At 43.5% G+C, this 27,838-nt stretch overlaps 1 protein-coding gene across 2 annotated transcripts in view; it reads left to right on the forward strand.

The window, feature by feature from the left end:
• The window catches only part of NSF (N-ethylmaleimide sensitive factor, vesicle fusing ATPase), a 62,860-nt gene that overhangs the window by 8,992 nt on the left and 26,030 nt on the right, over positions 1-27,838 (forward strand). For both annotated transcript variants that reach the window (XM_026043690.1, XM_026043691.1), the window contains exons 2-9: positions 1,121-1,206; positions 7,416-7,515; positions 10,011-10,050; positions 12,929-13,095; positions 14,262-14,369; positions 15,025-15,100; positions 18,914-19,069; positions 27,599-27,798. In XM_026043690.1, the coding sequence (XP_025899475.1) occupies positions 1,121-1,206; positions 7,416-7,515; positions 10,011-10,050; positions 12,929-13,095; positions 14,262-14,369; positions 15,025-15,100; positions 18,914-19,069; positions 27,599-27,798 (933 nt within the window). The remainder of the gene's footprint in view (positions 1-1,120; positions 1,207-7,415; positions 7,516-10,010; positions 10,051-12,928; positions 13,096-14,261; positions 14,370-15,024; positions 15,101-18,913; positions 19,070-27,598; positions 27,799-27,838) is intronic.

A 27,838-nucleotide genomic window follows, 5' to 3' on the forward strand; every position in this document is an offset into this window, starting at 1 on the left:
GCCTTTGCCAGGAGCTCGCGTTACGTGCAGGATGCGCTTTGGCAGCGAGGATTAAAAACGCATTTGAGTCCTGGGGCTGTAAAAACCTTTAATCCGCGGGTCCAGGTACCGAATTTTCTCCAGAAATATCCTATCTAATGCGTTTAGCAGGGGTGCTCTTCCAGAAACAGTCCCGTCATGAGCAAAAGGAGTGCTAAGGTGGCAAATATGTTTCTTCTACTTGTATTACATGCCGAACGACAGTAAACCTGAAGAGGCAGGTTGGACTTCACTGAGCTTTGGGAAAATATGTGACTTTTTGTGATAAAAGTATTTAATTCTGTTTTTACACTTCTGATTCAGAGAGCTGAAACTGTTTCAAGGCTGCTAAACAGCGTCCTTTCCTGTTGTCAGATTGTGAAGGACAATTAACTCAATCATTTAATAAAATTATCTGCTAGTCTTTTTCTAAATAGCAAGTTTTTTTAGGAAAAAAATACATTAGTGCATAAAAAGCTGTAGAGTGCACTTGCTTAAACCTATGAAGAAATGGATTTTCTCTGATTCTTTTCTCAAATGGCTTGAAGGCGTAGCGTTCAAAGGATTGAACAGGATGGAAATCATGAGAAATCATCTAGATATGTGCATGAGAATGAGGGCTTTTCCTCCTCTTGTTGCTGGCATTTAGGGGTGTCTCGAGAAAATACATTTTGAGTTAATTTTTAGAAACTATCTGTCAATGTTGACCTATTGCCATGGGGAGAGGGGCAGCCTGGGCTGAGTGTTCGTGTTTGGTTATTGCTGCTGGCAGCAGAGGAGCAGCTGGGTATGGGATCCATTGCCAAGGTAATATCAACTGCCTTGCACTTTTTTTCCGCAGTTATTTTTTAGGTATTTTTCCCACTCTGGACTTACGAAATGCAGAGATTTTTGGATATAAACATCTGTGACCGTTAGAAGCATCTGGAGAAACGGTGAAGGGAGACAGGAGCTTGTCAGTGATGGTGAATTATGCCCTGAGAGTGTATCAGCACTGATGAGACCTGTGCTGTTTTATGGATTAAAAGAAGCCCTGAGACTTGGAGACAAAAGGAAAAATCAAGTTTTATTTAATAATTCCTCCCCTCTCTTTCTCTCCTAGTCTATGCAAGCGGCAAGATGTCCCACAGATGAACTGTCGTTGACCAACTGTGCTGTGGTGAATGAGAAGGACTTCCAGTCTGGGCAGTGAGTATCTGCGGTTGCTCTTCCAGCTTTTAACTAAAAAGAATTAATTGTCTTCAAAATTTGGGTGGAAGTGAGATGAATTTCTGACTTGGAGAGCACAGCACGGTATATGTTATTGTATACTGCATGCAGTAGGTTAATTAACAAAATTCCTGTAGTTCTACATGTTTAGAGGCTTAAAATATTATGTGTACCTCTCTAAAATATGTATTAGATATACTCTAAAATGATATATTTTCTTTTTTTTTTTTCCTTTTGAAGTCTTTCTGGCTTAGGACCTGGAGTTGCTTAACTAAGTGTAATAATTCTTTGAGTTATAGCAACCGTATGAAAGACATGGGATCCTACTAAACTAAAGGGATAGTTTCAAATAGATTTTAAAAATGTGACCGTGTTACTAGGACCAGCTTCTCTCTTCTCCATTGTATTGGAGTACTGTGTCGGGTCAGTGACCCCTCCATCTGGTTTTCCTGCCCAAGTCCAACAGGGGAACAATCAAAAAGTGGGAGCAACAATTCGGATACATTAATTATGATTCTCGGTGACTAACAGTGGCTGATTCTGGGTTTTATTTTTGTTAGGATAGAGGACACATTATTTTTTCAGCCAAGCCTACACAGAAGCACATTTTATTTTAAAACAGGAAAAAAAACCCACCAAATGGATTGTTTCCTTGCTTTGCTGCAGTAGTAGGGTGGCTCTATAAAACCTTGCAGTATGCAGACTGTCGACTGAAATAATTGGTTTCAACAGAATTTCACATTCCACAGAAAGCTGAAAATGGGTTTGAATGGTGGCTGCAGGGCCTCGGTCACCGCGTGGGTTTTGCTGAGGCTGGAGAGCAGCCTCATCCTGGCTGGATGGGGAGGAGGCAGCGGGGGTGCCTGGGGACTTGCCTCCCTTCGTGCTCCCGCTGCGACTGGAGAGCTCCTGCGCTGTCCCGTCCGCCGGCAGAACTCGAGTTTCACAGCCCCGTCTTCAGGGAAGAAAAAAGAAAACCAGCAGAAATTTTACAGCCGGGAGGAGGCAGAAGTGTCTGCCTGGCAGAACGAGTGTTATGGTCTCTTTGTTCCTCGCCCCGTTAATGACAGATTTTATCAGAGTTATTGGTGCTTCTGAAAAGGATCCAAACCGAATGTTTTGCCTAAAACCATTAGCACGTGTTTCCTACAGATATTAATTGTCTGAAATACAAATGCCCCAAAGGGCCCCAGCTTCTGGACCTGCAGCAACCAACCTCTTTCCCTTCACTCTGGGTGCCAACCTCTCCCGCTGCCGTTACGGAGGGTGCAGGAGGCGATCCCACCACCCTCCCTGTTGAGCAGGCTGGCCCTGCCTCTGCCTGCACTCATCCTCCCGAGAGCTTTGCCTATTTCTAGAAATTGGGGCTTCCTGAGAAAGCAGCATATGTTTGGTGGGGAACAGATGCTATAAATTGCTTTGCAAATTATAAGCCTGGAGTGCAGAGAAATATCTCGATATTCAGCCACTCCTGAAAGCCGTCGTCATTCTGCTGCATTGCAGATACACTGAGCAAGACCGTGCTGCGATCTGCTGCAGTAAGTTGCAGTCAGCTGTTTTAGTTCCTGCTACCTTAGCCAGGCCTGGCTGCACAGAAGGTTTTTTGGAGCAGCTCCACAGTGGATGGTGCTTTCATGCTCCTGTTGGATGCTCCTTGCCCTGGAGCTGGGAGTTTAACCTTGCATCGGGGAGGCGGCTGATCCCCGAGATGCTGCTGCACATCTTGTCGTGCTTCATGGTTTTTGTTTTGCATCTTGTAAACTGGATGAGTGTGAGTCATAGTCTTGTGATGCCTGAGGTCGCAGGATGTAGTGCATTATTGTAGACACAGTGTTGGTCATTTAAGGGTTAAGATCTTCAGTTCCTGTGCATATTTCTACTCTGAGAGCTTAAAATAATTTGGAAGGAGAAACGTGCTGAAAGCAGACAGAGTGCAGGGAACAGGAGTCTGGTAGGAAAACAGGGTAAGGTATCTGAGCAGCAATCTATCATCTGATAAATGGGAACTGGCGGATAATTCCTGTCTTTTAGATGAATATCTGCCTGTATTACCCAAATGCTGCTGGGACCTTTACACAGAGGTGTGAGGTATCTTCTCCCTTACAAAATGCCTTCGCTAACATAAAAACCAAGAGCTCCCCGTTAGCTCTTACCCCTTCAGCTGGTTTGCTCAACCTGCTCAGCAGAATTAAGCAGCCAAGGGTGTCCTGAGCCTGGCCTGAGGCTATTCTTAAAAATTGGCCTCACGCTTCGTTTTGGTGTTGATAGTTTTCGGCAAGGCTTTACACATGAATTAGTAGATCAGCAGTTTTATCCTTCAGGGCTCCTGGGATATATCTGGCCCTGGTGACTCATTGCTCTTCTTATTAATTTATAAGCAGAAGCTAGTGTTAATGAGAGTGAGACTTGCCCATGTGTCTCCATGAACTCATCAAGCTCCTTCCTGGTGAACATTGGTGCGATGTTAATTTTTCAATTCAATTTTCCTCCCTTCAATCGCATTAATTTTGGACATTTTTCTTAATACTTTGGTTGCAGCCTTTGGGATGCTGCTGGTTCCTGCTGTCTTTGAGAGAGGTTTTTTGCTGCCGGTTATTTATTTATTTATTTGCTTATTTACATGCCTTTTGCAGATTTTTCTCCAGTGGCCTGTCGGGATTCGGCCTTTTCTGTTCTTGTTTAGCTATAGATCCCTTTCAGAATGCTGATTTTTCTTTTTTTTCTCTTCTTCTCACATCCCTTAGCCTACTGCTGGGCTGTGTTATCTTTCTGGCCTTCTGGAAATACTCTGATGGATGGTGCTCTCCAGTATAATACTGCTGATTTCTGTGCCAAATCTCTGTGGATAACGTTGTTCCTTTTATAATAGTTTTTTCCCAGGCACTGTCATTTTCCAGCATGTTGCTGCTTTGGGATGAGCCCAGCGGTAGCGGAGCTCTCTGCTTCCTGCAGGGGTGCAGCGTTATGTAAGCGACACTCGCTGTTATGCTTTGAGCTGCATTCAAGGTGCTGTTCAGGACCCACCCCAGTCTAAGGGGATTTTAATGTTGAATCTTTTGCGTCTTATGAGCAGCTTTTAGTAGAGTGGTGATTTCATTGGGCATTTTTATCTGTGAGCTATTCCTGTAGCACAGTCAGAACTTGCATAGTGCTTACAGACATGTTTGCCTTATACTCTGCAGTTTAATATCTTGTTCTTGAATTAACTGTGTGTTAATGTGATTTTAAACCTATGCTGTAATCCTTCAGATTCAAGTTGCTGATCCCAGACAGCCTCTGTGTGTTATCTAGTAGTACATTTAAAATGAAATAGTCCTTAGAGCAACATTGTGATTTGGGCGGGTCCAGTCCTTTGCCTCCTGAAAAGGTTAAGGGCATTTTAAGTTCCTGTGCTCTCCAGAGGTGCCCTAAGCTCAAAAAGGTGGGATTTCAGGTGTGCCTCTGTCTCTGGCCTTTCCTTCTGGTTAGAGGCAGAGGGTATATCCTGAACATACAGGTTTTGGGGGCTGTTTTTGCGGAGTCGCAGAATAGCTGAGTTTGGAAGTGACCTGTAGGGACTGAGTCCACCTGCCTGCTCAGGGCACTGCCATTTAGAGCAGCTCGCTCAGCACTGTGGCCAGGCAGGTTTGAGCACTCTGATGGTGCTTGAACACTTCAACACAAAAAAAAAGAAAAAGACAAACAGTATTTTTTTATGTTCACGTGGAAGTTCCTGCGTGTGGGCGATTTGTGCCCATGACCTCTTCTCCTGTTACTGGATACCACTCCGAAGAGTCGCGCTCTGTCTTTATTCCCCTTTTAGATCAGGCTTATACACCCTGGTGGGATCTCTGTGGACCTCGTTTGCTCCAGGTTAAGCAGTCTCCCCTCTCTCTGACACTCCCCATATGAGAGAAGCTTCAGTCCCTTCATCAGCTTTGTGGTCTCTGCTGGCGTCGTGCCAGGATGTCCGTGTTTTCCTGCACGGGGCAGCCCAGTACTGCGGATGTGGCCTCACCGGTGCCAAGCAGAGGGCAACGTTACCTCGCTCGAGCTGCTGGCAACGCTCCTCCGAATGTGGCCACGTACACCTCTGGTCATCTTTGCCACAAGGACACGTCACTGGCTCATGTTGAACTTGGTGTCCTCAGGGCCACCCAGGCCTTTTCCTACAAGGCTGCTTTTATGCCTTTCCTGCTGAAGGACTTAGTGAAGTTCAGGTGAGGTTTCCAGGTGAAGGACTTGGCCTTTAACTTTGAACTTTATGAGGTTCCTGTCTGCTCTTCAGCCTTTTGAGGTCCTTCTGAAAGGCAGCACAATCGTTGGTGCATCAGCTGCTCCTCCGAGCTGAGTGTTGTCTCGGACTTGCTGAGGATACATTTAGTCCCACCATCCAGATCGTTTTAGAAGAGGCTGAGCAGTGCTGGCCCTAGTATGGACACCTGGGCCACAGTACTGCTGTCTGGCCTCCAGCTGGACTTTGTGCTATAGCCGCTGCCCTCTGCTCATCCATTAGCTACACCCTTCACCACATCCATCAGAATGGACAGATGTGATTTCACTGCTCCTGATCTCCTCCTTGTCCTAACAAATGTGGAAATGGCTTCCAGGGTCATTTGTTCCATCACATTCCTGGGGAATGCCAGTGAGGCTGAGCAACCTGTAGTTTCTGGATCTTCTTCTTACCCTTCTTGAAGATAGGAATGACATTTGCTTTCTTCCAATCCTCAGGGACCTCCTCTGATCACCAGGAAGTTTTCATTAGATGCTTTGCTTTCCTCATTCATATGTATAGGGAGCCAGACCGCCTAGGATAGGTCTCTGGATTTGCCTCTGGAGTAGGAGATGGAAAAGGAGGGCTGCACATCCCTATGTTTGGAGAACTGTAAGCACCTAACAGATGATATAAGGCCAGAACAAAGAATCAGATCTCTTGCCCACCTGCAAGACAGGGTGTATGTCTGTGGGTGAGGTGTTTAAGATGCTTTCCTCCCTTGCTTTCCTGTGTGTTTGGGCTAAAGTGAGCAAGTCATGTCTAGTCTTTCTGGTTATGCCAGCCACGCGTTTCCTCTAGTCTCAAAGGGCCATATGTTCTTTCCGACCGTGTTGTTGAAAATACTAAATCTACACAGTGTGAGTGCATATTCATGCAGCAGATTGACTTTGGGATGCTGCTGGATTGAAGGTCATCTGCAAGTGAAGATATCCTGAGCAGATGTGTGTGCACGGCATTCCCGCTAGGACGGGAGCACGACCGGGCGTGTGGGCTGCCACTGTTGGATCTGTTTGCCTGACCCTGCTTCGCACTGGGGAGCAGAGTTGGTGCGAGAGGTGTCACAGGTCAGTGTGAACCACAGGAGTCGGTGGCCACATAGATCGCAGAACCTCGGATTTGCCTCTGGAGCAGGAGATGGAAAAGGAGGGCTGCACATCCCTATGTTTGGAGAACTGTAAGCACCTAACAGATGATATAAGGCCAGAACAAACCTCGGAATGGCCGAGGTTGGCAGGCACCCCTAGAGCTCACCCAGTGCAGCCCTGCTCCACAGGGACACCCCGAGCACGGGGCACCCGGGCGCATCCCGGCGGGTTTGGGAGGTCTCCAGAGCAGGAGCCTCCGCAGCCTCCCTGGGCAGCCTGGGCTGTGATGTGTGATCATGTGTGATCACACCATGTGTGATCTGGCTTCTTGTTCAGAAATTCGGTCATTTCTTTTCATCTATGATCAAATTTCTGACAACATACTGTGATCCTTTCATAGGCTTTGCCTCTCTCTCATATTAAAATCTCAAATGGTGTAATTACATAGATTTTGGTAAAATATCGTTGCCTTGATGTTAGCAGCTTAAGATGTAACAGTGGTTCTGTCTAAGATATGGAAACCTTGATTTTTGTGGTTATAGTTTGGTTTGGTCAAGTTTTTATGGTGCAATTCCTGAGATAAAGATGATGGTTTTAAATAATAAGTATTACTAAAATGCTTGTGGCTGAGCTTTGAGATAATATTTCATCACTGAAGATGTGGGACTCCTGAAGAAGACTGATGTGCTCCTGAATCATAGTGTAGATTTAAACCTTTTTTTCCTTTTCTCCCCCTTTATAGGGTCAGAATGTAAGCTGACTTGTTCCTTTTGAATTCCCATAGTGCTGGGGACAACCTGAAGTTCTTCTAGGGGTGTTTTGAACCAAAATACTGTTTTCTCTTCTAGGCATGTTGTTGTGAAGACTTCTCCCAACCACAAATACATTTTTACACTGAGAACCCATCCCTCAGTTGTTCCTGGCAGCATCGCGTTCAGCTTGCCCCAGGTACTGTGCAGTTTGAGTTACCATTTTGCTGTGGAATAACCCAAGATGTGTTTTGAGATCGATATTGACAATAACTGTCCTATCTGGCCCATTTAAAATATTCTGCAAACTTGATTTTGATGTGAGAATTTTGTAGAGACATGTACTATAGCTGGAGCAAACTTTCTTTTATTTTTTTGATCTTTGTGAGCTTAAATATACTACAAAACATTTGCACTAACCTTTAAAATAAACACAAGCAACAAACTCTTAAAAAAAAAAAAAAAGTCCAAGCAGTATCTGTTTTGCTGTGAATTGTTATCGACCTCTGTTTTCCCTGGGCTGTAAGAGGTTTTTTTTTCCCATGTTGCACTTTCCAAGACATGCAGGAAATGGTATTGATTGTGTGCAGTCATTGCTTGTATTTCCAGATGAAAAGTGCAATGAAATGCATAAAATCGGTTTGAGTTGTCTCCTCTTTCTTAATTTATCGACTCAAGTTACTTCATTTTAAATGATGGTTGGAATAAATAATTGATGCAGTTGCAGAGAAGTGAATCTGGAGACATGTAGCCTCTAACTGACAGACTCGGTTGCGTAACGTATAGCAGCAACAATCATGGTAATTGATTTAATGCTTTCACATTTCCCTGCCAGTAACTGGTCGAGTCTCAGTGCTGCAAGTGCAAGACTTTTTTTTCTTCCACAACAGATGACTTGGCCTAGGCCCCAAAATCCATTTTTTGCTTTTTGACATGATGTTCCAATTCAGATTTGTCCGGACGAGTGGGTGACTAGAACGTTGCCATATGTCCAGTAATGATTTATGATGCTAAAAGTGATCAAGTAAATTTCCAATACAAGATATTGGCAATGCAGGTTGAAAGTAGGTGAGTTCATTATCTAGGGTTGATTTTTTTTTTTTCTAGATTCCAGTAGTTTTTGTAGCTGTAAGAAACACTTCTGCTAAGAATTGAGATAATTTGCATATCCTTAAAATGTGACTGATAGTTCTACACTTGTTGATGGATGGATACTTTGAGTATTCCTGATGCTTAGATTTAGACTTCCAGTATTTCCTGAAGTCTTTGATGACCACATCCAGAATTAGGCAAAATGTATATATTTCTGTCAACTCCCATCTCCACCAATTGTGGACAGTCACGTAGCAGACAGTTTGCAAAAACTAAGACCCAGTACTGAGAACTTCTATTCTACATTGCTTATGTATATTAAATTCTTTACTGCCATCATTCTGTGATAATTTTGCTCTTAGCGTTAAAGACCCCAAGATGTTCATACACTGCAGAGGATGAAAGACCAAAGGTGCTGCAGCATGGGATTAAATATGGAAGCATAAAAACCCAAACGTAAATGGCCATAAAATATAGTATTTCAAATGAGGTGTCACTAGACCTCTGCGTAGTGATCCTAATAATATCTCATGATTTGTGCCTCTCCTTCTTGCCTCTTGTTCTTACAAGCTGCATATTATCTTACTAAATGCTGTTTCTTGTTTCTGTAAATGTTACATGCTTTTGCTATTACTCTGATTTTTGAAATAGGTTTGAGAGAAAGAGCTGTAATCTAATGAATGAAACCCAGAATGAAGCTATCAAGCAAATGACATTCCCAGTGTCAGCGCGAAGGGCCATTTTTGTGTATTGCAGTTATTCTGGGGGAGGGAGGGCTTGGCTGTTAAACATATTTTGTGATGACTCACAAGCCATTTCAAAGTAGGAGGTCCTATTTTTTTAGTACAGAGTGTGGAAGTGACCATGACTTTTGAGTAGCCAGAAATGTGGACTGTACAGGTAATAGCCAATCTTTAGCACAAGAAGCATTAGAAGGAGATCAATAATCAAGCCAGAAGTTTTGGTCTAAAAGAAGTTATAGATTTTTCATGGCACATAGATTTGAAAATGATTCAATATTTTTCTCTTGTGGTTTTGTGCTGCACAAACCTTTTTTTAAAGACAGAATGTGCAAGGAGAGATGTAAAGAGTTCTTTCTAGTTCTTTGGGAGATCTGTAATTGTTCATATTGTAACAAATTCCTGCAATCATTTTTACCTGTAAACTTCTAAAATGGTCATGGAGGGCAGAGCTTTTCCTGCCTCATGGACCACATCTACATGGTCAGCCCCTGGGCTTGACTGAGAAATGAGCAGAATGGCCCCAAAATGTCCAGTACAGCGACGTCTGCTGTGTACATGGCAGGTTGGCCAACAATGTGAATGTCAGGTCTGCTTTAATGAACGTAACCCTGTCTTTAGTGTAGGATGTGGGCTGTGATTCCAAAATTGGTCACTGAATTACCAGGTGTTGAACATGAATTGTCATGATGATACTTTGAGCAATTGGGGAATCTTTCGTTTTGTAGAGTTTTGTAGGGCCTTATTCTGCCAAGCCTCTGGCAGAGAGGCTTGGTTATCTAAATGAGGCTGTTATCTCTCAAGCAGGCTCTGCTTTTCATGAAGAACAGGCTTTGTGAAACCTTTTCTCTTTGTTTTACAGCGAAAATGGGCTGGACTTTCCATTGGACAAGAAATCGAAGGTCAGTCAGACAGCAGCGTGGTCATGATGTATGTTTATAAAAGCTGGTTCCCGTGTGTCCAGACTGAAGTGGAATCAAAATGGCTCTCGAGGGAGGGGATCCTCACCCTGTACTCAGCTCTGGAGACTGTGTCCAGCTCTGGGCTCCCCAGGACATGAGGGATGTGGAGCTGCTGGAGAGAGTCCAGCGCAGGGCTATGAGGATGATCAGGGGCCTTGGAATATCTGTCCTATGGGCAAAGGCTGAGGGAGCTGGGCCTGTTCAGCCTGGAGAAGAGAAGGCTGAGGGGGGGACCTGATCAGTGCCTATAGATACCTCAAGGGAGGCGGTGAGGAGGAGGGGTCGGTCTCTTTCAGTGGTGGCCAGCGACAGGACTAGAGGAAATGGCCACAAACTGAAGGACCAGAAGTTCCACAGGAGCTTAGGGAAACATTTCTAGAGAGTGAGGGTGCCAGAGCCCTGGCACAGACTGCCCAGAGAGGCTGTGGCTCTCAGCTTTAGGAGCTGCTCTTTGCTCTGTCTGCAGCTTTTCAAGTATTGACCAAACTGCTGGCAGCAGCTTCCACTGCAGGAAGGCCTCCATGGGGCAGCTGGTTTACAGACCTGGGTTTTGTACTACTATTTTTCTTTTTTCTTTTTTTTTTTTTTAAATAAACACTAATATTGAGTTGTCAGAGCAGATTTCTCATCATACTTGTACTACATCCTACTGCAAACTTAGCGAGTGTGGGGGAATATGTATGAAAAAAGAAATTGCTGCAATTTCCTGCAGAGTGACTAAACATCATATGACTCCCTTGGGAGTAGAAAGACTTAGTAAAGCTATGCTACAGGTGGAGAGAAATAGCCATAAAGCTGGTGACTTACCAAGACTCCTCTTTTTTTTGTCTTGTTCCTCTCATAACATAAAAACTATGTTTTAAATGTCATCTTAAAGAGCAGTTTGCAGTTCTTTCCTTAATGGTAGCATGAAGCTCAGTTCTGTCAGGCCCCAAATGCGTAAGGCTTTGCAGGGGGGTCAAACTCATAACTCCATGGAAGGCGATCTGGGGCTGGGGGCTTCCAAGTGATGTTGTCCTCTTGCCCTTTAAGGCAGTCCAGCTTTATGGGCCCTTGGGCCGTGCTCAGCAGCAGGACGTCGCTGCTCTGCTGCCTTCTCGCCCTCCTCACGGGTTCCAGCTCTGAAGCTGCTGGAACCTGTGGGAGCTGCTGGCTCTGGAGCTGCTGCAGAGCGCTGCATCCCGGGGCACATGCAGGGCGGACGGTTATTACCCGCCTCTGCACCAGATATATCCAGCACTTGCACCTGGATGTAAAGAGCCTTGTGGAATCCTCCTGTTCTGTGAGGTGTCTGTGGGCAGGGGCTAATGCTCTTTCTGGATACTTCTTTTTGGCAAAGCCTTGAGATTAAGGAATGAAAACAAAGGAAGTGCTCTGAGGTGAGCTGTAAGGCTCGGAGTCCTGTTACGGCCTTGCAGGGCCAGTGTCCCTCACTCATCAGCTCTGAGTGCTGTGTTACTCCTGGTGCCATGTCACAATTCAAAAGAACCAGTTAATGTTCCTCAGTTAAGGGACTGGTGCTGTTTCTTCTTCATCCCGGTCTCTTTCTATAACAGTTTGTTTCTAAGTTGCCTGTTCTTATACAAGTAAGGACTGTAAGTCTGTGTATTATCATGAACATACTTCCAGTATCATCTTAGACAAGTGATGGGCTCTTTTCATTCCTCTTACCTGAATTAATCTGTTCTTGTAGCTGATGCTTCTCTTCAGTGGATGCTTTTGTCAGCTTAGCATCTTCCCAGGAGTTTGCAAGTTTACTCTGGAGCCTTTTCACAGCCAAGAAAGTTGATAGTAAATAGCAGGCTCTGGGGGAAGTGCGTTTCCCTTATTCACCTCCTGTGACCACGTCTTTAGCTGTGACGTCTGCATCAGATAAGTCTTTCTCTAGATTCAAGGCAAACCTGGAAGATGTCTTAGTGTCCCAGAGAAATGTCTGCTTCTGTCCTTTGCTGCAGTCTGGACCTGCTAGATATTAAGATTCTCTGCTATGTTTTACCCTGTCCTTCCAATCAACTGTCCTGAAGCCCTGCAGATGTGAAGCACGTTCTCCTCTGTAGCCTCCTTTCTCCAGCTCCAACAGCCCCGAGTGCCCTACTGTTTTTGGCATGGTGTCATCTGAGCACAGTTGGGCTCGAGTACACATGGCACCTTCAATGCCTTGTTGCTTTTTTTCCTCCCTTTTTGATTCTGCATCACTGGAAGTGTGCTGAGACATGATGAGAAGTGCTCAGAGCACTTCTGTGGTGCAGGCTGATTCCTGGTGCCAGAGAGGTAGTTGATGCCTCTTTCTGGCTTGTGGAAGGGTCGACTCCTCTTGCTGCTTCCTCTTGGGCCTTCTGAAGATGTGCCCTTCACATCCTGTTTAGGCCATCCGTGTAGCCATCGTGGTAGCAGAACTACCCATTATCTACCCAGAGGATCCAGCTATATGGGTCCTCATCATCCTCATCTCCAAACTCCTACAGTGCTGAAACTGTTTTGAGAGCATTTAGAGGTTTTAAAGAAATGCAGGATTTTCAGTGGAGATACTTTTGTATCCATTTTCTGCTGTACCATGAAAAAGAAATGAGGATCTCTGTCAGAAATAATAGATTTGAAAAAAATAGGTATTTAATTTACATAATCATGTATTTCAGGTAGTTGATATTTCTACTTATTAGAAGAATTTTTTTAAAAATTTTGAGTAACATTAACATCTGACAAGTGAGAAATCCCATATAACTGGAAGAAACATGCAATGGCAAACTTACAGCCTATTTAATAGTTTGTGTGAAGATCTTGCTGTGCTGAAATGTGCTGCTTTTTTTTTTTTTAACAGTTTCTTTATACACTTTCGACAAGGCGAAGCAGTGTATCGGCACGATGACGATCGAGATAGATTTTCTGCAGAAGAAGAACATTGACTCAAACCCCTACGACACAGACAAAATGGCTGCTGAATTTATCCAGCAGTTCAACAGCCAAGCTTTCTCCATAGGGCAGCAGGTGAGATTCTTTTAGCCATAAAAAGACTCTTTTAGCCTTGCAAATAGCTGTGTGTGCTGGTGTATGCAGTGCTGCGAAATACCAAACAGTACTTAATGCCGCAGAGGATGGCTTATAGACAGAAATCACTTAATCTGTGGACAGTTTCTTTAGGAATAGTTGAACTCTCATGACATTAACTGAGAGCATGAACAGAGTGGTTTAAAATCTACTTTTTCCTTAGCTAAAGAAATATATCTTTGTGCAGAAAATCCTTAAGTTTAAGAAACTTGGGATATTTCTCCATCTCAGCCTGGTTGAATATAAATGGAGCAGCATCCAGAACCTTTTGACAAGTAACTTTGTATTCCTTCTATATAAAACTATAAACACTGTTTTAATTAGTTTTCAGTAGCCCCTTTCATGTGAAGTGTGTACTGCTGCAAACGTTTATTACTACTTTGTTGGCTCCAGTTGTAAATTAGACACAACGCATTTTGCTTAAAGGTTTCTGAAAGCTGGTGTCCCTGTAACTGGGCATTTCAGCTCCACAACCGGTGGGTTTATGTCCCAAAGAATTATTGTGAAAATGTCTGACATGTGACATTCTGAGCACAGACTGGCCTGTCCTTCGGGGTGTTTACAGCATGCCGGGCCTGAATCTTAAATCAGTGGCAAATGTAATTTTGAAGGAAAGGCGCTGCAAAGGCAAAGCCCCTTCTTCTGCAAGGTGGGACCCTCCTTTTGATAGTGTTTGTTCTTTCTCCCTGCTATCTGCTCCAGAACGACTTTTGAGGTATCACTATTAAACCAAAACATCAAAAAGGCTTGATCTAAGTTGCTCTCCTGGCCTAACACCAGGGTTTAAAGCATCAAGAGATGTTGCAGAACATCCTCCCAGAGGGAAAAAGGAGGAGAGAGAAAAACATTCAATGGAAGGAAGCTACTCCTTGAATTTTCCACCTTCACTTAAGGCTGGGCTACTCTTGCCCTGTTGCAGTGAAGTATGAGCTGTGGAAGGGATGTCCTTAGTATACTAGACCTTCACAGGGAGAAGTTCTATGAACCTTAGGTGGTAATCCTAAGACTCTTTGGACTTCTCTCTCTTCAAATTTGATTAGCCTTGTTAGAATCCTTTTTGTCTTTTTAATGAGTTAAAATCCCCTTTTTGCTGCTTCTTTTCACAGCTTGTCTTCAGTTTTAATGACAAACTCTTTGGCCTGCTGGTAAAGGACATGGAAGCTATGGATCCCAGCATCCTCAAAGGAGAGAGTGGAGCAGGCAAAAAGCAGAAGGTGGGGGCCAAGGAATTCATGTTCATTCTGTAGGAACAGCAGAGACTCAACTACTCATCAGATGTTGTTATGAGGAGGAACTTAGGTTACTTGCATTTGCAGAAGCTGTGCATTTGTGCTGGTTGTGCCTTGGAGGAGATCAGGAGCAGTATTTTTGGTTAAATAAAGTCTCCTGTGCTTATAGATCTGAGAGCTTAAAGTTGCACACACTGGAGTGCAGAGGTGGGACTCGGATACATAAATGGTGTTTGGATTTTATGCACTTGTTCCTGGAAACAGTCTCTTTTGACACCTTCTGTCCTCAAGATATGTCCAGTTGTTGTTTTTCCTTCTATAGAAGCATTTTTTCATCTCCATTTGTTAATCTTGCTGAAATAAAATGCTTGGTTTTAAACTAAACAAATAGCTTGACAAAAGCCCAGCTTATTATAACAGGAGTTTTATAGGTATAATCAAGTGAATTCAGTGTCATGCGATTGATAGCAAAATTAGTGTTAGAGGAGGTGTTGATGTTTCACGTTCCTACCAGTGAGTTCAGTTGTGGAGCTTTTGCCTCTGTTGCTGGCTTTCAGAGGTGTGATGGAAATATCCAAAGAGGAATGTGAAGTTGAGCCTAATAGTTGGATTTAACTATTTGTTTTTCTCCCTTTTGCAGATTGAGGTTGGTCTGATTCTTGGGAACAGTCAAGTTGCCTTTGAGAAAGCTGAGAACTCTTCTCTCAATCTGATTGGTAAGTGCTGCTATATCCCAAGGGAGATGAAAAAGAGAGCCCCAAGTTTGCTACTTTTTCAAGTCTCAAGGACATGTCTGCTTCCAAGTTTGTTTTGCCAGTCATATCATCTGACCAAGTTGACTGAGAACGACATCCCTTAATTTTTCCCAAGTATTTGATTAAACTAGCAGATGTCTGGGCTTGGTCTCTTAAGACCCTTTCACAAACCCTGTAGAAAGCAGGTGCTGCATGTTCGAGAGTCTTAAGCTGCAGCCCTAAGAAGATAGCTCTCCTTCAAGCGTTGCTTCTTCTAACCACAGACTCTATAGACATCCCTGTATCGTGCAAGTATACAGTTTCACCACAGGCATATGTACACAAGCTAATTGGTGGGCCTTCATATCATGTTTATTACCACAGTCTATCTAAAATACAAGGGGAGAAGACAGGAGGAAGAAATGTCAGTCTCTCCAAGGCGCTCACCATACCAAGAGGAGTTATGCGAGTAGAGAAGGTCGCCTAGTCACGCTGTGCTCGTGCACCTGGATTCAGGAGGCATTGGCCAGTCGTTCCAGCCAAAGACAACAGCTCCTGGAAATGTTTTAACTCTACATCAAGGAATGATATTTTCAGGGAGAGTAATAAACCAATACCTCTTTAATTCAAACAGCAGAGGAATGGGAAGGTGAGAAGAACTCTTCTGATATGTTAGTCAAATTTGCAAAACAACTGCAAAGCTTTTGAGAATCCCCTCTTTAATACCATGTCTCTAACCTGATGGATTAGAGAACAGTGTGTGAAGAATACTTTGGTTTTCTTATCTTAGGCAAGTCCTGCTCTTCAGAAGCTGATGCTAGTTGCAAAATTCAGTGCAGAGCATTACATTACTCTGTGTGTTTGCATTTACTTTTCATGCAATGAGGTTATTAGCAAAACTACAGTCTGTTTTGTAAAGAAAAGCTATCTAAATCCTCAGCAAAATCTTCATGCATGAATTTTAATAGCAAACAAATCGGAGAAGAGTTGATGCATCCTCCACGTATTCGTTTAGGTAGAAAACTGCTGTACAGGTTGAAAAGGGCTCTCTGATACGTTCCTGTAGGGCTGCAACATGAGTGGTAGTGGCTGGACAACAATGTGGGCAGGGAGAGCACTGCCCTGCACTTGCCTGTGCAGCCGTGTGGCTGTCCTGCAGAACAGGCACATTTGCTTGTGGATGACACTGTCATTAAGCACATTAATTAGGATGCTCTTTTTTTTAAGAGCACAGAATGAAGTTTGCAGGAGGGTGATTATAGCCCTTTGATAGGACAGCTTGAGGTGGGTATTAACATAATCCAATTTACTGCCTCAGAGGAAGCAGTGATATTTACTAGGTTAGTGTTCAAAGCCATGTAATGACCTGTGATCTTCCTCCTAGCATGGCTAGGTATGAAGAATGGTCCTTGGGGAGAGGCAATTGAGTGGGAGTAGGAATCCTTCACTGCGCTTCTACTTCGTTGCCTGCAGACAAGACCAAAGAGCTGCTTATGCCTCAATTTCCTTCTGTTAGATTGGTACTTTATTTAATCTCCTTACCGATCTGAGGCAGAATTGCTTTGTGTGCTTTGTTAGTCTCTGGAGAATTGCAAAGTTGTGAGTAATTAGATTTTTGAGAGGGAAGATAAAAGTCAAGCCAAGTGCCGCTGAGCTGTACCTTCAATAACGGGCCTTTATTTTCCTCAGTAGAAGAAGAATTGGGATCATTAAAAAATAATGCCAGTTCTGTTTCTTCTCTTGAGCCTGAAATGATGTATTAAAACCCGTGAATAAGGTTTTAGTGGAATCTGAATTTTATTGTTATCAGTTTCAGCCAGAAGGGGGGGACATAGGCTAAGTTCTAGAGGAAGAAAAACATTAAACATTGCGGCAGAGCCATGAGATAATAAATACCCAATAATTAGTGAATCATGCTCCCTGCTGCCCTATATGGTATTATATTATACAAAGCACCACATTGTCACTATCATGATAGTTAGGGACGTGTTCTTGTTTGGTTTGTCACACGTGGAATTAAAATATTGAGTTGAGATGTCTATAGGTCAAGATTAACAGCAATCAAATGCAGTTTATGAAGAACTTATTATTCAGTTATTACAATCTTGTAAAGAACTGGGTGAATAAGAAAGCCTGAAATGTCCAATTTCAGCGAGAACTGAGGAATAGCTTGAGGATCTTTGCTTCCTTTCCAGGTTTTTATATTATTACTAGTTTCTCTATTAGCCCTGTAAAGTGATTTGCTAAAAGCCCTTCGGAAGTGTTGACCTGAGCAATACGAGTGTTGGTGCTTGTTTATAAATTCCCAAATGCATTAGGGGGGCTCCGTGGCTCTGCTGCTGTTGCAGCTGTATTGTTCTTACCGCCTGCCTCCCAAATGCAGTGATTTCATTCAGGCTCCAATGAAAAGGGAGCTTGGAGCTCTCAAAGATGAAAACTTTGTCAACAGAAGAGAAAGGGAGACTATTACCCTATTGCATAGCGAATACAAAGCCTGTGCTTAGGGGGTCTGGCCTAGTTGCAAATAGCTGCAGAAGAGGTTATGGAATAAGTAGCAAAAAGAGCAGTGGTAGTTTGTCAGACTGGCCTTTATTCACCTGACTCATAAAGGAACTGAAGGATGACATAAATGGCCCCATAATACTGATTTATCAGCTTGTTTAAATTGCTCTGGTATCAGAGGCTGGCAAATGTTAAGTTTTAAAAAGAAGTCAGAGGTCTGGGGAGCTACAGGTCTTTAAACCTGAAATACCGAACAAATCGGCAGAAACTGTAGGAAGGAATCAAATTAGTGGATATTTGTGTAAAGATGATACATTGGGAAAGGTCAGCGTGTCATCGGTAAGAGAAGTCCTAGATCCTCCTGGAGGTTCGTTACAAGACTCAAAAAGCTCGAGGATGGTGGCTGACCTAGTCTGCCTATTTTTTCAAAGCTCTTCCAGCAAAGCTCCTTTTCAGAGTTTCTTTAAAAAGAAACTTAGCAGAGATGTGTCAGAGAGAAGGTCCCTGCAAGATTGGATGAATGATGAAAGGGTAGAAGAAAATATCAGTTCCAGTGGAGTTCAGCATGAGCCTCTGCCAGGGCCTTTGCTTTTTGTTATAATTATTGAATAACCTGTATAAAAAGTCTGGATAATGAAGAGATAGAACTTGCCCTTATGGGGCTAAGTGAGTAGGAAATAAAGTAGTAGAGGAAATTCAGTAAAGTGATGCGTGAAAGGAAAACACTCTTTACTGGTCAAAACTGATTGCTGTTCGGAGCCAAGATCCTGGTTATGCCCCGTGCTCAGCAGTCTGAGCCCTCTCCTTGAGGCTTGGGAAGCACAGTTGTTAAGATCGGCGTGCGTTATTTTCTTAAAAATGTTTGGAACAAAGCAGGGCGTAATTGTGCATCTGCATTCAGTTGGAGGCAGACTGCACTGTGTGTTCTGCCCTGCCCCTCTCTGAAAGGAGGTAGGAGAAGCAGAGAAGACTGCAGGAGAACAACAGAGATGCTCGGGTGTGGAGCAACTGCTGGGTAAGGAATTAGTAACTGGGTAGGTCTCTTCTGTCTGGAAAAGCTGCGGCAGGGATGGATGCAGGACAAGCGAAATACGTAAGGGCAACATCTGGCTCTGTTGCTGAACAGGAACAGTGGAAGGCCAGGAAAAATGTAAGGGGAAGTGTCTGGTGCACCACTGCATTTGGAGTGAATCCACTTGACTGGGGTGTAAAACTGCCTGTTGAGTTAGGTGGACACGGGACTGTCCCTGTAGAGCTGGTGGAAATGGTTGTTGGTTTGTTTGTTTTTCCCAGGTAAATCAAAGACCAAGGAGAACCGCCAGTCAATCATCAACCCAGACTGGAATTTTGAGAAAATGGGCATTGGAGGCCTCGACAAGGAATTCTCAGACATTTTCCGACGAGCTTTTGCTTCCCGTGTTTTTCCACCGGAGATTGTGGAGCAAATGGGTGAGTGTGATGCAGGGCACTGTAGTGGAGTGCGGGATACAGGACACTTTTTGGTCTGGAAAGATTAATATCAGCCAAGGACCTCATGATGCTGTGACATGGCACTTGCTTAGGGATGCAGTAGACTAGCAAAGCCCCCAGATTCCTTCCCTGCTCCTGTTACTTGGCTAGAGAAGGGGGACAGAGAAAGCGCTTGAATGTCAGCACCACAGATGGAATATGTGAGCAGATGACATGGTTTAACTCAGTTCTTTTCCATTGGAATCCCAACAATTTCTATGCTCTTGAATATTTCATTTATTCATAGCAATGAGATTAAATGGTCCCATTCCTGACCTGTCTGCAGTGGGTTCTCTGCACAAATCAAAGCATCTGGGTTTAATAATTTTGCGTTGCATATAGTATCTATTCTGGTGATTGTACCAGAAACATACGTCCTTTTCATGGTATTAGCCCAAAAAATAGAATATCTTGTGTCATTTGTGTATGGTCACATTTGAAATGCTAGAGAGGATACACAGGCAGCACGAGTCTGTGTTACAAAGCACAGAAGATAAATGCAAGGTGGAAGAAGGTACGACAGTCCCAGTACCTTGCTGGCAGACAGATAAATGTTACTTTTAAAAGGACCCTTTAGTGAGTGGTACACAGCTACTGCAACCTTATTTTATAAATAAATGTCTTAACTAGTTTTGTTTTTCTAAATACAGTCTACTTGGATTTGTATTTAAACTTTGGATCAGGAGGTTTCATTATTATTTTTGTTTTTCTTTGCCTACCAACCTGCCCTCTCCCCAGAAATAAAGCAAAGAAGACTTTGATTGCAAAGCAGGTTTTTCTTTTGAACAGAATATTTGTGCCCAGTGCTTGTGCTGGTGGTGTCAAAATAAACTTTCCTGGGACGTGAATTAGGTCCTTTCTTACAGTGAGTTAAGCACTTGGGGAGAAACACTGAAGGAATGCTGGCGGCGAAACCAATTAGTGCCCGTCTCTCCTGCCGTTTTGCTTCCTTTCGATGTAGTGGCGAAAGCCTTTTGTGGGCTGGTCTTGGTTCTCTTGAATATGGCGGCTGTGAACAAGTCACACCTTCTCTGCCTTGGTTTGAAAATGTAAAATGTTTAATTTTGCTAATATTTATCTACTCTGCAGTGAGAAAAATGGGGTTATTTATGGAAAGAAAAGCTGTTCTCTTGCCTATAGACTCTATGTTATGTCCAGTTCAGAAATGTGCCTTCCAGCAGGCATTTAGACAGACCAGCACTCTTTATTTGGAATATTTAGACCTTTTGAAGCAACAGGTACCTCCTGTGAAGGCCGGAAGCCTGATGGCTACCACGCAAGGTCGTGGTGCTCAGATGGTTCCTCTTGTTGCTTAATACAAGGAGAAGAAAAACGCCTGAAGAGCCTCTCATGTTTTGATTACCCTGAGCAATGAATCAAAGGTGTGCCCTGGTATTTGCATAAATAGATATACCCTCACTTGTGCGTGTTTACGCACATACTGCACAAAGAAACATTTTTCTTGTAAGAAGTTAAGAGTCCAAACAGACTTTTTTAGCTCTCCGATAAACCCTAGGGCTAAAAAGCTTATCTGAAATTTGAAAAAACAAAACTTTCTGACATTCATTTTCTTTGCCTTAGTTATAACTTGCTCTTAACTATATTTCAGATCTGAAATGTCAGTGTGACAGCTGTTCACCTCTCCATAATTTATCAGGAAAGGAAAGGAAGGAATGCGCTTGCTGAACGGTGCTGCCGGTGCTCAGCCCCGACTGGGTTTTGCCCCGTGCTCACAGGCCGCAGCCTCCATGCCGAGTGCAGTAAATACTTCTGTCCTGTAACTGTACAGAGGCTGTAGAGACCCTTCAGAAATTGCTTGCGATTTGTGTGTGGTTGATCTAACTTCCAAGGAGTGCTCGGGGTTTGGAGCATATAAATCAACTTCAGTTAACCGTGTCGTCCAAGGATGTAAATGCTACTCAGATGCCTCTGTGTGCAGTTTATCCAGGAGGAGAAATCTTAGACTGGGCTCAGTTAGTCATTAAACCTCAATGAGCAGGAGCTCCCTCCTGCTTTGGTAATATGAAATTTGAAAGGGCAAATTTCCCTTTCTTGACCCGTTCCTTTCCCTCGTGCAGCTGCATGACATCCGTGGGTGCGTTGGGCCTGTATGGTTCTGCAGAGAAATAATAGACCAATTTAAGGTGGTAGCTTTTAAGGCTGTACTATCACCAATTACTTGAACAAAGCACATGTTAACATACGTAGGTTTTACACATCAACTTCACACATCTTACAGCCTTTCTACTGCTTCATCCACTTCGAAAAAAGTAGATTTCACATGTATGCATGCTTGTTTAAATGTAAAATTTGTTTAAGTTTAATAATAGCTAGTAAAATGTTTAGCCTTACAGATCACACTTCTGATGAGAGATGGAGGTGGAAGTCGTGTTCCTTGTTGTGTTAACATCAAAAAATGATTAAATCGGGTGTTTGGAAGGCAATTTCTTGTTCTCAGTAACCATCTTAACCTGTGCTCTGAGCTCCCGGGACTCTACATTAGAAGTTCAGCTCTCTATCTAACAGTGAAGCATCGACAAACGCAGATTCAATATTCAGCTTGGCAGATACTCAGATCTTTTTTTCTTTCTTGTCTTCACTCCATAGGTGAAGTATTCACTTGTCTTAACGTTAATATGTGAATGTTCTTGAAGTACTCAAATGCTGTAAGAGAAAGATAAGGTTGGAGAGGATTTCATCCAGTCCATTCCCAAGTCAGGAAAATTTCTGTGAGAATTCAATGTCAGATGTATTATCTACCGTCTATACTGGCTGACAGAAATGCCAGAAGAAGCTGTTGTCCCAAGACAACTTATTCTGCTGCTTAAAAGTATCTTTACTGTCAAAATATTCCAAATATTTATTCCCAGTCCTGCAGCAGTTTATACTGCACATAAAGTGTTTGTGTTGTTTATACTGTAGATAAATGAAGTGTTTGTGTTTTTTAAAAGCTTTTTACATACTTGTTTGATCGTGTTTCTGTTCAGCCTTCTCAAGACTAGATCTCAGTTTCTTACCTTCTTTCATACCTTCTTTCTTCATTCTTTCTTGTCTTCAGACTTAGAAACCTGTACCTTGTAAATAACGTTGTTTCCAAATGAGTTCAGTTCTGCCTGTCAGTGGCCTTGGAGCTGGTGTGGTTTCATGATGTGCAGATTTACTAAGTGAATCGATGTGAGGATCTTCACCCTTGGAAGTGGGAAGGAGGTGAGAGAGATCTGCACAATTCTGCCTATCCAGGAAGGAAAAATACTTGCTCTTTCAGCACAGGAACGTGAATATGAAGGTTGAAAGGGAAACTAGAAATGGGCATGGGAGAGAAATCCCTTGGTAGCTATTTCACATGTAGGAACTGTCTTTCAAGAGATGTCTGTGCTGTGTGGTAGGAGGTGGGGAAGAGAGAGACCTTTCCAGCAGGTGCTTGTCCTGGACTTGTGTGCTCCAATGTACCCGGCCGGTCGTCCCCATCACGGCCTGGGCTGTGGGGACTTCTGCTCTTGCTTCCTGTGGCCGCAGTCAGGTCCTTGGAGCAGCTGCCATTGCCAGTCCTTGGCAGCCGTAATTTGCTCTAGCTGGAAAACCAGGCCCTGGGACATGCAGTGACCCTGTTATGCTCATACCTGTTTGCTCTGGAATGCTTTGTGGATAAGTATTCCATAAAACATTTACAAATTGCATTATGTTGAGTTCACAGAAATGATCCAGCTTTACTTCAAAAGGTAGAGGATGCCGAGAAGATTTATGGCTATTAACACCCAGGTGGGATATGACTATAAACATCAGCTGCCGCGTTCGGCAGTCCATCCGACGATTCTGCATAATCTTCGTCTTACATTAGCTATATTTATGTAACTCTATTAAGAAGCAAAGGTGTTAGCTCTTGTTTTGCTTCGTTGATGGCTTCTTTTAGAGATCAGTTTGTTTTGTGTGCGTTCTTATCGCAGTCCCTTTCCTGATAGTCATGATTTTGTTTGTGTAGCCAAAGGCATTGTTTTGGGCGCCTTTTGAGAGCTGGTGTATTTTCATTTTTTATCAAGTTCCATCAGCAACTGATAAATAGTTCACTGTTTTCATTGATCTAATTATTGCTTCATTACACATGCGTGCTTATTTATTTTTCATCTCTATATGACATGCTGAGAAAGCTGGGAGATGGTTTCCAGGGTCTAGAAAGAAGCCTACTTTGTCACCCTCTCTTTGGAATAGAGCAGCATTTGTTGCCTCAGACATTTGGCTGTTGAAGGCCCAATTAAAATGAAAACTTCTGTTTAGAGGGTAGCCCTTTGCTCGTCCCAGCGATGGATTAAAAGCAGAAGTAAGTCCTACACGAAGGTTAAACTGCAGGCAGCGATCTCAGCTGGAAGAATGTGGGTTTATGGATTAAGAGGAGGGGAAAATTCCACCTACCTCTGTTAATGGCAAATGTCGCCTGTGTGACAGGCAAAGTCCAGGAATTCTACTCATGTTCAAACCTTCTTGGAGTTTAATGTGCAGAGATCAGCATCTGTCCCTGATGTATTCAGGATCAGGACTTTGCTATCAATGTAGATTCCCGATAGGTGCATCTGAATGATACAATCACACCAAAATGCTTTGATTTTTAATTAAAAGGGGAATTCTCCTCTCAAGTAGAAAATCCCTATTATACTAAAACATTCCTTCTGATCTTTCAAAGAGACGAGTAGTGAGAAAAGAGCAAACAAACTTAATTTTGTCTTTGGGGAAATGATATTCGGGTTTAAAAGTGTTTGACTTTTAATAGCAGTAGTTGTTAGCCATCATAACAGTTTTCATGATTTTTTCCCCTAGTATTTTGTGTAGAATGCTTTTTGTACAGGCTTTGCAGTTCCTGTTGACGTACCTGTTCAGCCTCTAACCGTATGTCATTAAATTGTATAATTAAGTATCCCATTACGGGAATGACCTTTGATTTGGAGACTGAACAGGTTAGAGATGTCTGCACCGCTGATCATCTGTGTTTGTAATGGCCTCATAATAGTATTGACATTTGGCCGTACTGGTGGAATCAGCAAAGTGGAGATAAACTTAATCAAAATTCCTGTGCCGTGCAGAGGATCCTGCTGTGATTCGAGACGTAACATTTGTAGTTTGTCATCACCTGTCTATTACTAAAGTCCTGCTTGTGCTGAAAACTTCTCGAGCCAGGTGAAGGAAATCTTGACCGGAGTTTTATTTTAAGAGGAACCAGCGGCTTTGCTCCAAGAAGGTCTTTGCCACCTGCGGCTCGGCTCCTTCCCAACGCTGTCCCTGTCCAGTGCACGTTGAGGCTGGGCCAAGTCCCAGTGCGGATGGTTTGTAACGTCCTTGATGTTCAGGTGGTGGGGAACGCGGGTGCGTGCTCTCTCTTGCTGAAGACTACCCATGACCTGCCCTGTGGTGGCCTGAACTCCTCTTTGTGAGGGCTGGTAGTTAGATGCCAAGCTGTTTCTGGGATGTGGCACCTGCTGTGTCCTGCGGTTGATCTTTCGGCTCTGGTGGGATGAGAGGCTAATGGCCTAGTAAAGTGCAAGGACCTTGGCAGGGAGGAAGCTGAAGCAGCAGGTAGCTTTGTCCAGCTCCTTTTCTTCTGTGCTCTTCTTGCAACAACCTCTGTCCTTTCAGCAGCTCATCTTTTTTCCCTGCTTTGGGCTTATCATGATGAGATATGACACTTTCTCAGGCTAGGTTCGAGTATAGAGAGGGGAAGATCCTGCAAGGCTTTTTAAACAAATCTGTCCAAAGGCTGAGGTGCCTTGTGCTAGTGCTTTGTTAAGCCTATTTATTCACATGAGGGACGAGGGGAAGGGATGAGAGGAGTATTGGGGCTTTTCAAAAAGTTCACATTGCTTTGGGCTGTAGAAGAGAAACTTCTAGCAGGTATAACTAGGTTATAACTCCTCCTAGGAGAGAACTTTTAGTTGCAGGAAAACTAGAAAAAGTAGGATTAGACCATTCCCTATAGTTATGTCTCTTTCCTTTTCTGTGGAAAGGATATGAGAGGAAAAAAATGAAATTGTGCAGCACCGTGTTGTGCCTGTCTCGGGCTGCTCCCGGGCCTGGCTGTGTATGCGTCCTGACTTGCCGGTCGCCTTTCCGTGGCCTTTCTTGCCGGAGCACAGAGGAGCTGTCTGCGCATCAGCACATTTCTGTACTCGGGATTTCCCTTCAAAGTATCACTCATCATCCAAATCCTCCTTTGTGCTGTTTGGCTACAGAGGCGATCGGGTTCCTCCCCAAAACGCCTCAACAAGAACTCCGGTGACACTGATTTGACAGCAACAGCTTTTAATTTATCTCTGCCCCATTCGTTCGTGTGTGAAATTAGTGTGTATTTTGTTCGTGTGTTTTGGCTCCTGGATTCCTGAAAGTTGACTAATGAATTCTTCTAAACTGCCTGTCTTGTGTGTGTTGGTTTAATTTTACTTTTGTGGTAAGGCTGTGCTCTGCAGAGGAGGCTAGGAGCAGCTTGATCGCGCTGCTTACCGAGGCAGGCCTGAGGGTTCGGTGGGGCCAGGAGCAGCTCGTTGCTTCGCTCTTGAAACTTCATTTCAGTCCATCCTGAATCACCTCACAAAGGGAGAGCAGCACATGCAGATCATAGAAAGTCATTTGTACTCAGCATTCATTCCGAGTGAAATTTCTATTGTTTGGGATTGGGAATGAAATGAGTCAAAGCAAAGTGCATACAGGAGAAATGTCCGAATTCCTTCAATGCGGATCTTGCCTTGAGGGCTCCGCAGCAGTGAGGACTGGGGCTAGTGAGGCACCCAAGTGGGGAGGAACTTACAGGATGATTCAGACAAGCTGGAAACCAGAAGTTTCTCTCAAAATATTTTTTTCCAAGTGACAGATGGGTAACTGTATGTGCCTAAGCTCATTAAACGTTGATGCTAGGAGGCAAGCTCGGGCCCTCCAAGCCTGAGCTCAGGCCCATCGCAGATGGCCTCATTTTGCTGCTGTTGATGCATCTCTTGAGCACTGCAGGACTCTTGTTGTGTGGTTTACATGCTTAAAAAAGTCAATCAGTGCAAATGTAATCTCTTAAAATAAACAGTGTGAATGTTGTCTACTTCATGGAACTATTTCCACAAATATGTAGCTTTTTTTTTTTTCCCCTCAGTTAACACCAGAAGGATTTTAAGATTGTAGGTGGATCTGATTCTTCTTGAGAGATAACTAGACTGGAAGATGAAGACTTGTGTGCTACCTTGTGTTCCTCGCTTGCTTTCTGCTGTACATATGTGCCTACCTTGTGCAGCAGGAGAGGGAAGCCAAGTAAAAGTTTTAATCCCCTGGTCTTGTGCCTTCATAGACTGACTAGTTTGCTGTCTGCACATCTTGCTTTTCTGTGGGTAAGGGGAAGAGATGAGTAGAGCCAGGAGTAATATGTCTTACTGTGCTTGAAATGAAGTAGGAAGAAATAAATTACCAAAGTAGCTGCTGTGTCCTGATATTAAATAACTAAAACTACTTCATCACAGGTACATTCTTGTACCACCACCTCCCTACCTGCCAGCCCTGTCTAAGAGTGTAAGGTATTTGGGTACAAGGACTTTCAGCCGGTTGATAAAATGCATGTGGGACTCACAAGCTGTGTATGCAAAATTGCATTAATCCTCCAGGAAAGTCTTCCCTATTTTCATTTAGGAACCCTTCGGCAGTTGCGTGTAAGCTTAGGATATTTGAGCCTCATAAACTTGAGCCTCTCCCCCATTAGGCTGCATCCACTGGCTCTTGCATTTTGCCAGAGGAGAGGATTTTAATATTAGTGCTCATACATGGCAGTTAAAGTAATTTTATTCGAATAAATTCAAGATTTTCAGTTCTATCTACTGACAGGTCAAACTTTCTGGGCCTCAATAGTTATAATGGTTCTTATGCAGCCTTTTGCAATTTTCCAAATATTTTTCTTAAAATCTTGGGATTAGAGCAGTGTGTTTTCCGTATGGGGCTTGTTAAAGGCAGAGTAGAAGTTGGGCAGTGTTACAGGTGTCCCTCACTTTCAGATTCAGGAGTCAGTCTGGTTTATCTAACCCTACCCTGGGAGTTCATCTCCAGCTGAGTAGCTCTGAGGAGCTGCTGCTTTCTTTCCTTGTATGCCTGAAAATAAAACTCAGCCGAAACCTCTGAAAAAGGAAGGCTACCTTCATATGGCTGCATGTCCCTGTAGGAGAAGAAGAAAAGTAAACCAGATTTAGCACATGCTCGTCCTAAATTGCCAATGTGTCTTTGACGTTCAGAGTGTCTGCAGTGCCTTGCTGGCCCTTGCAAACATTGGATTGATGTTGATGCTGTCTGACAAATCTGGGTTTGTATTTTCCCGATGAAGACATTGAACAGAGCTGAGGCTAATACAAATCTCTGCAAGTTCTCTGGAAAAACCAACCTCTTTCAAAGAGCACTTCCCTCTTCCCTGTCTTGCACTTGCTGTGTTAGCCTGCTTTCTAAACTGGATTTCTCTTGTTCTAGGCTGCAAGCACGTGAAAGGGATTCTCCTGTATGGACCTCCAGGCTGCGGTAAGACGCTCATGGCCAGACAGATTGGCAAGATGCTGAATGCCAGGGAGCCAAAGGTGGTCAACGGTCCAGAAATCCTCAACAAATATGTGGGCGAGTCTGAGGCCAACATCCGCAAGCTCTTTGCTGATGCAGAAGAGGAGCAGAGAAGGGTAATGCGAACAGAGGCAGAGAGCACGGGCAGCATGCATG

Source organism: Nothoprocta perdicaria, unplaced genomic scaffold, assembly GCF_003342845.1.
Source record: "Nothoprocta perdicaria isolate Ctin4 unplaced genomic scaffold, notPer1 scaffold_336, whole genome shotgun sequence".
Lineage (NCBI taxonomy): Eukaryota > Metazoa > Chordata > Aves > Tinamiformes > Tinamidae > Nothoprocta > Nothoprocta perdicaria.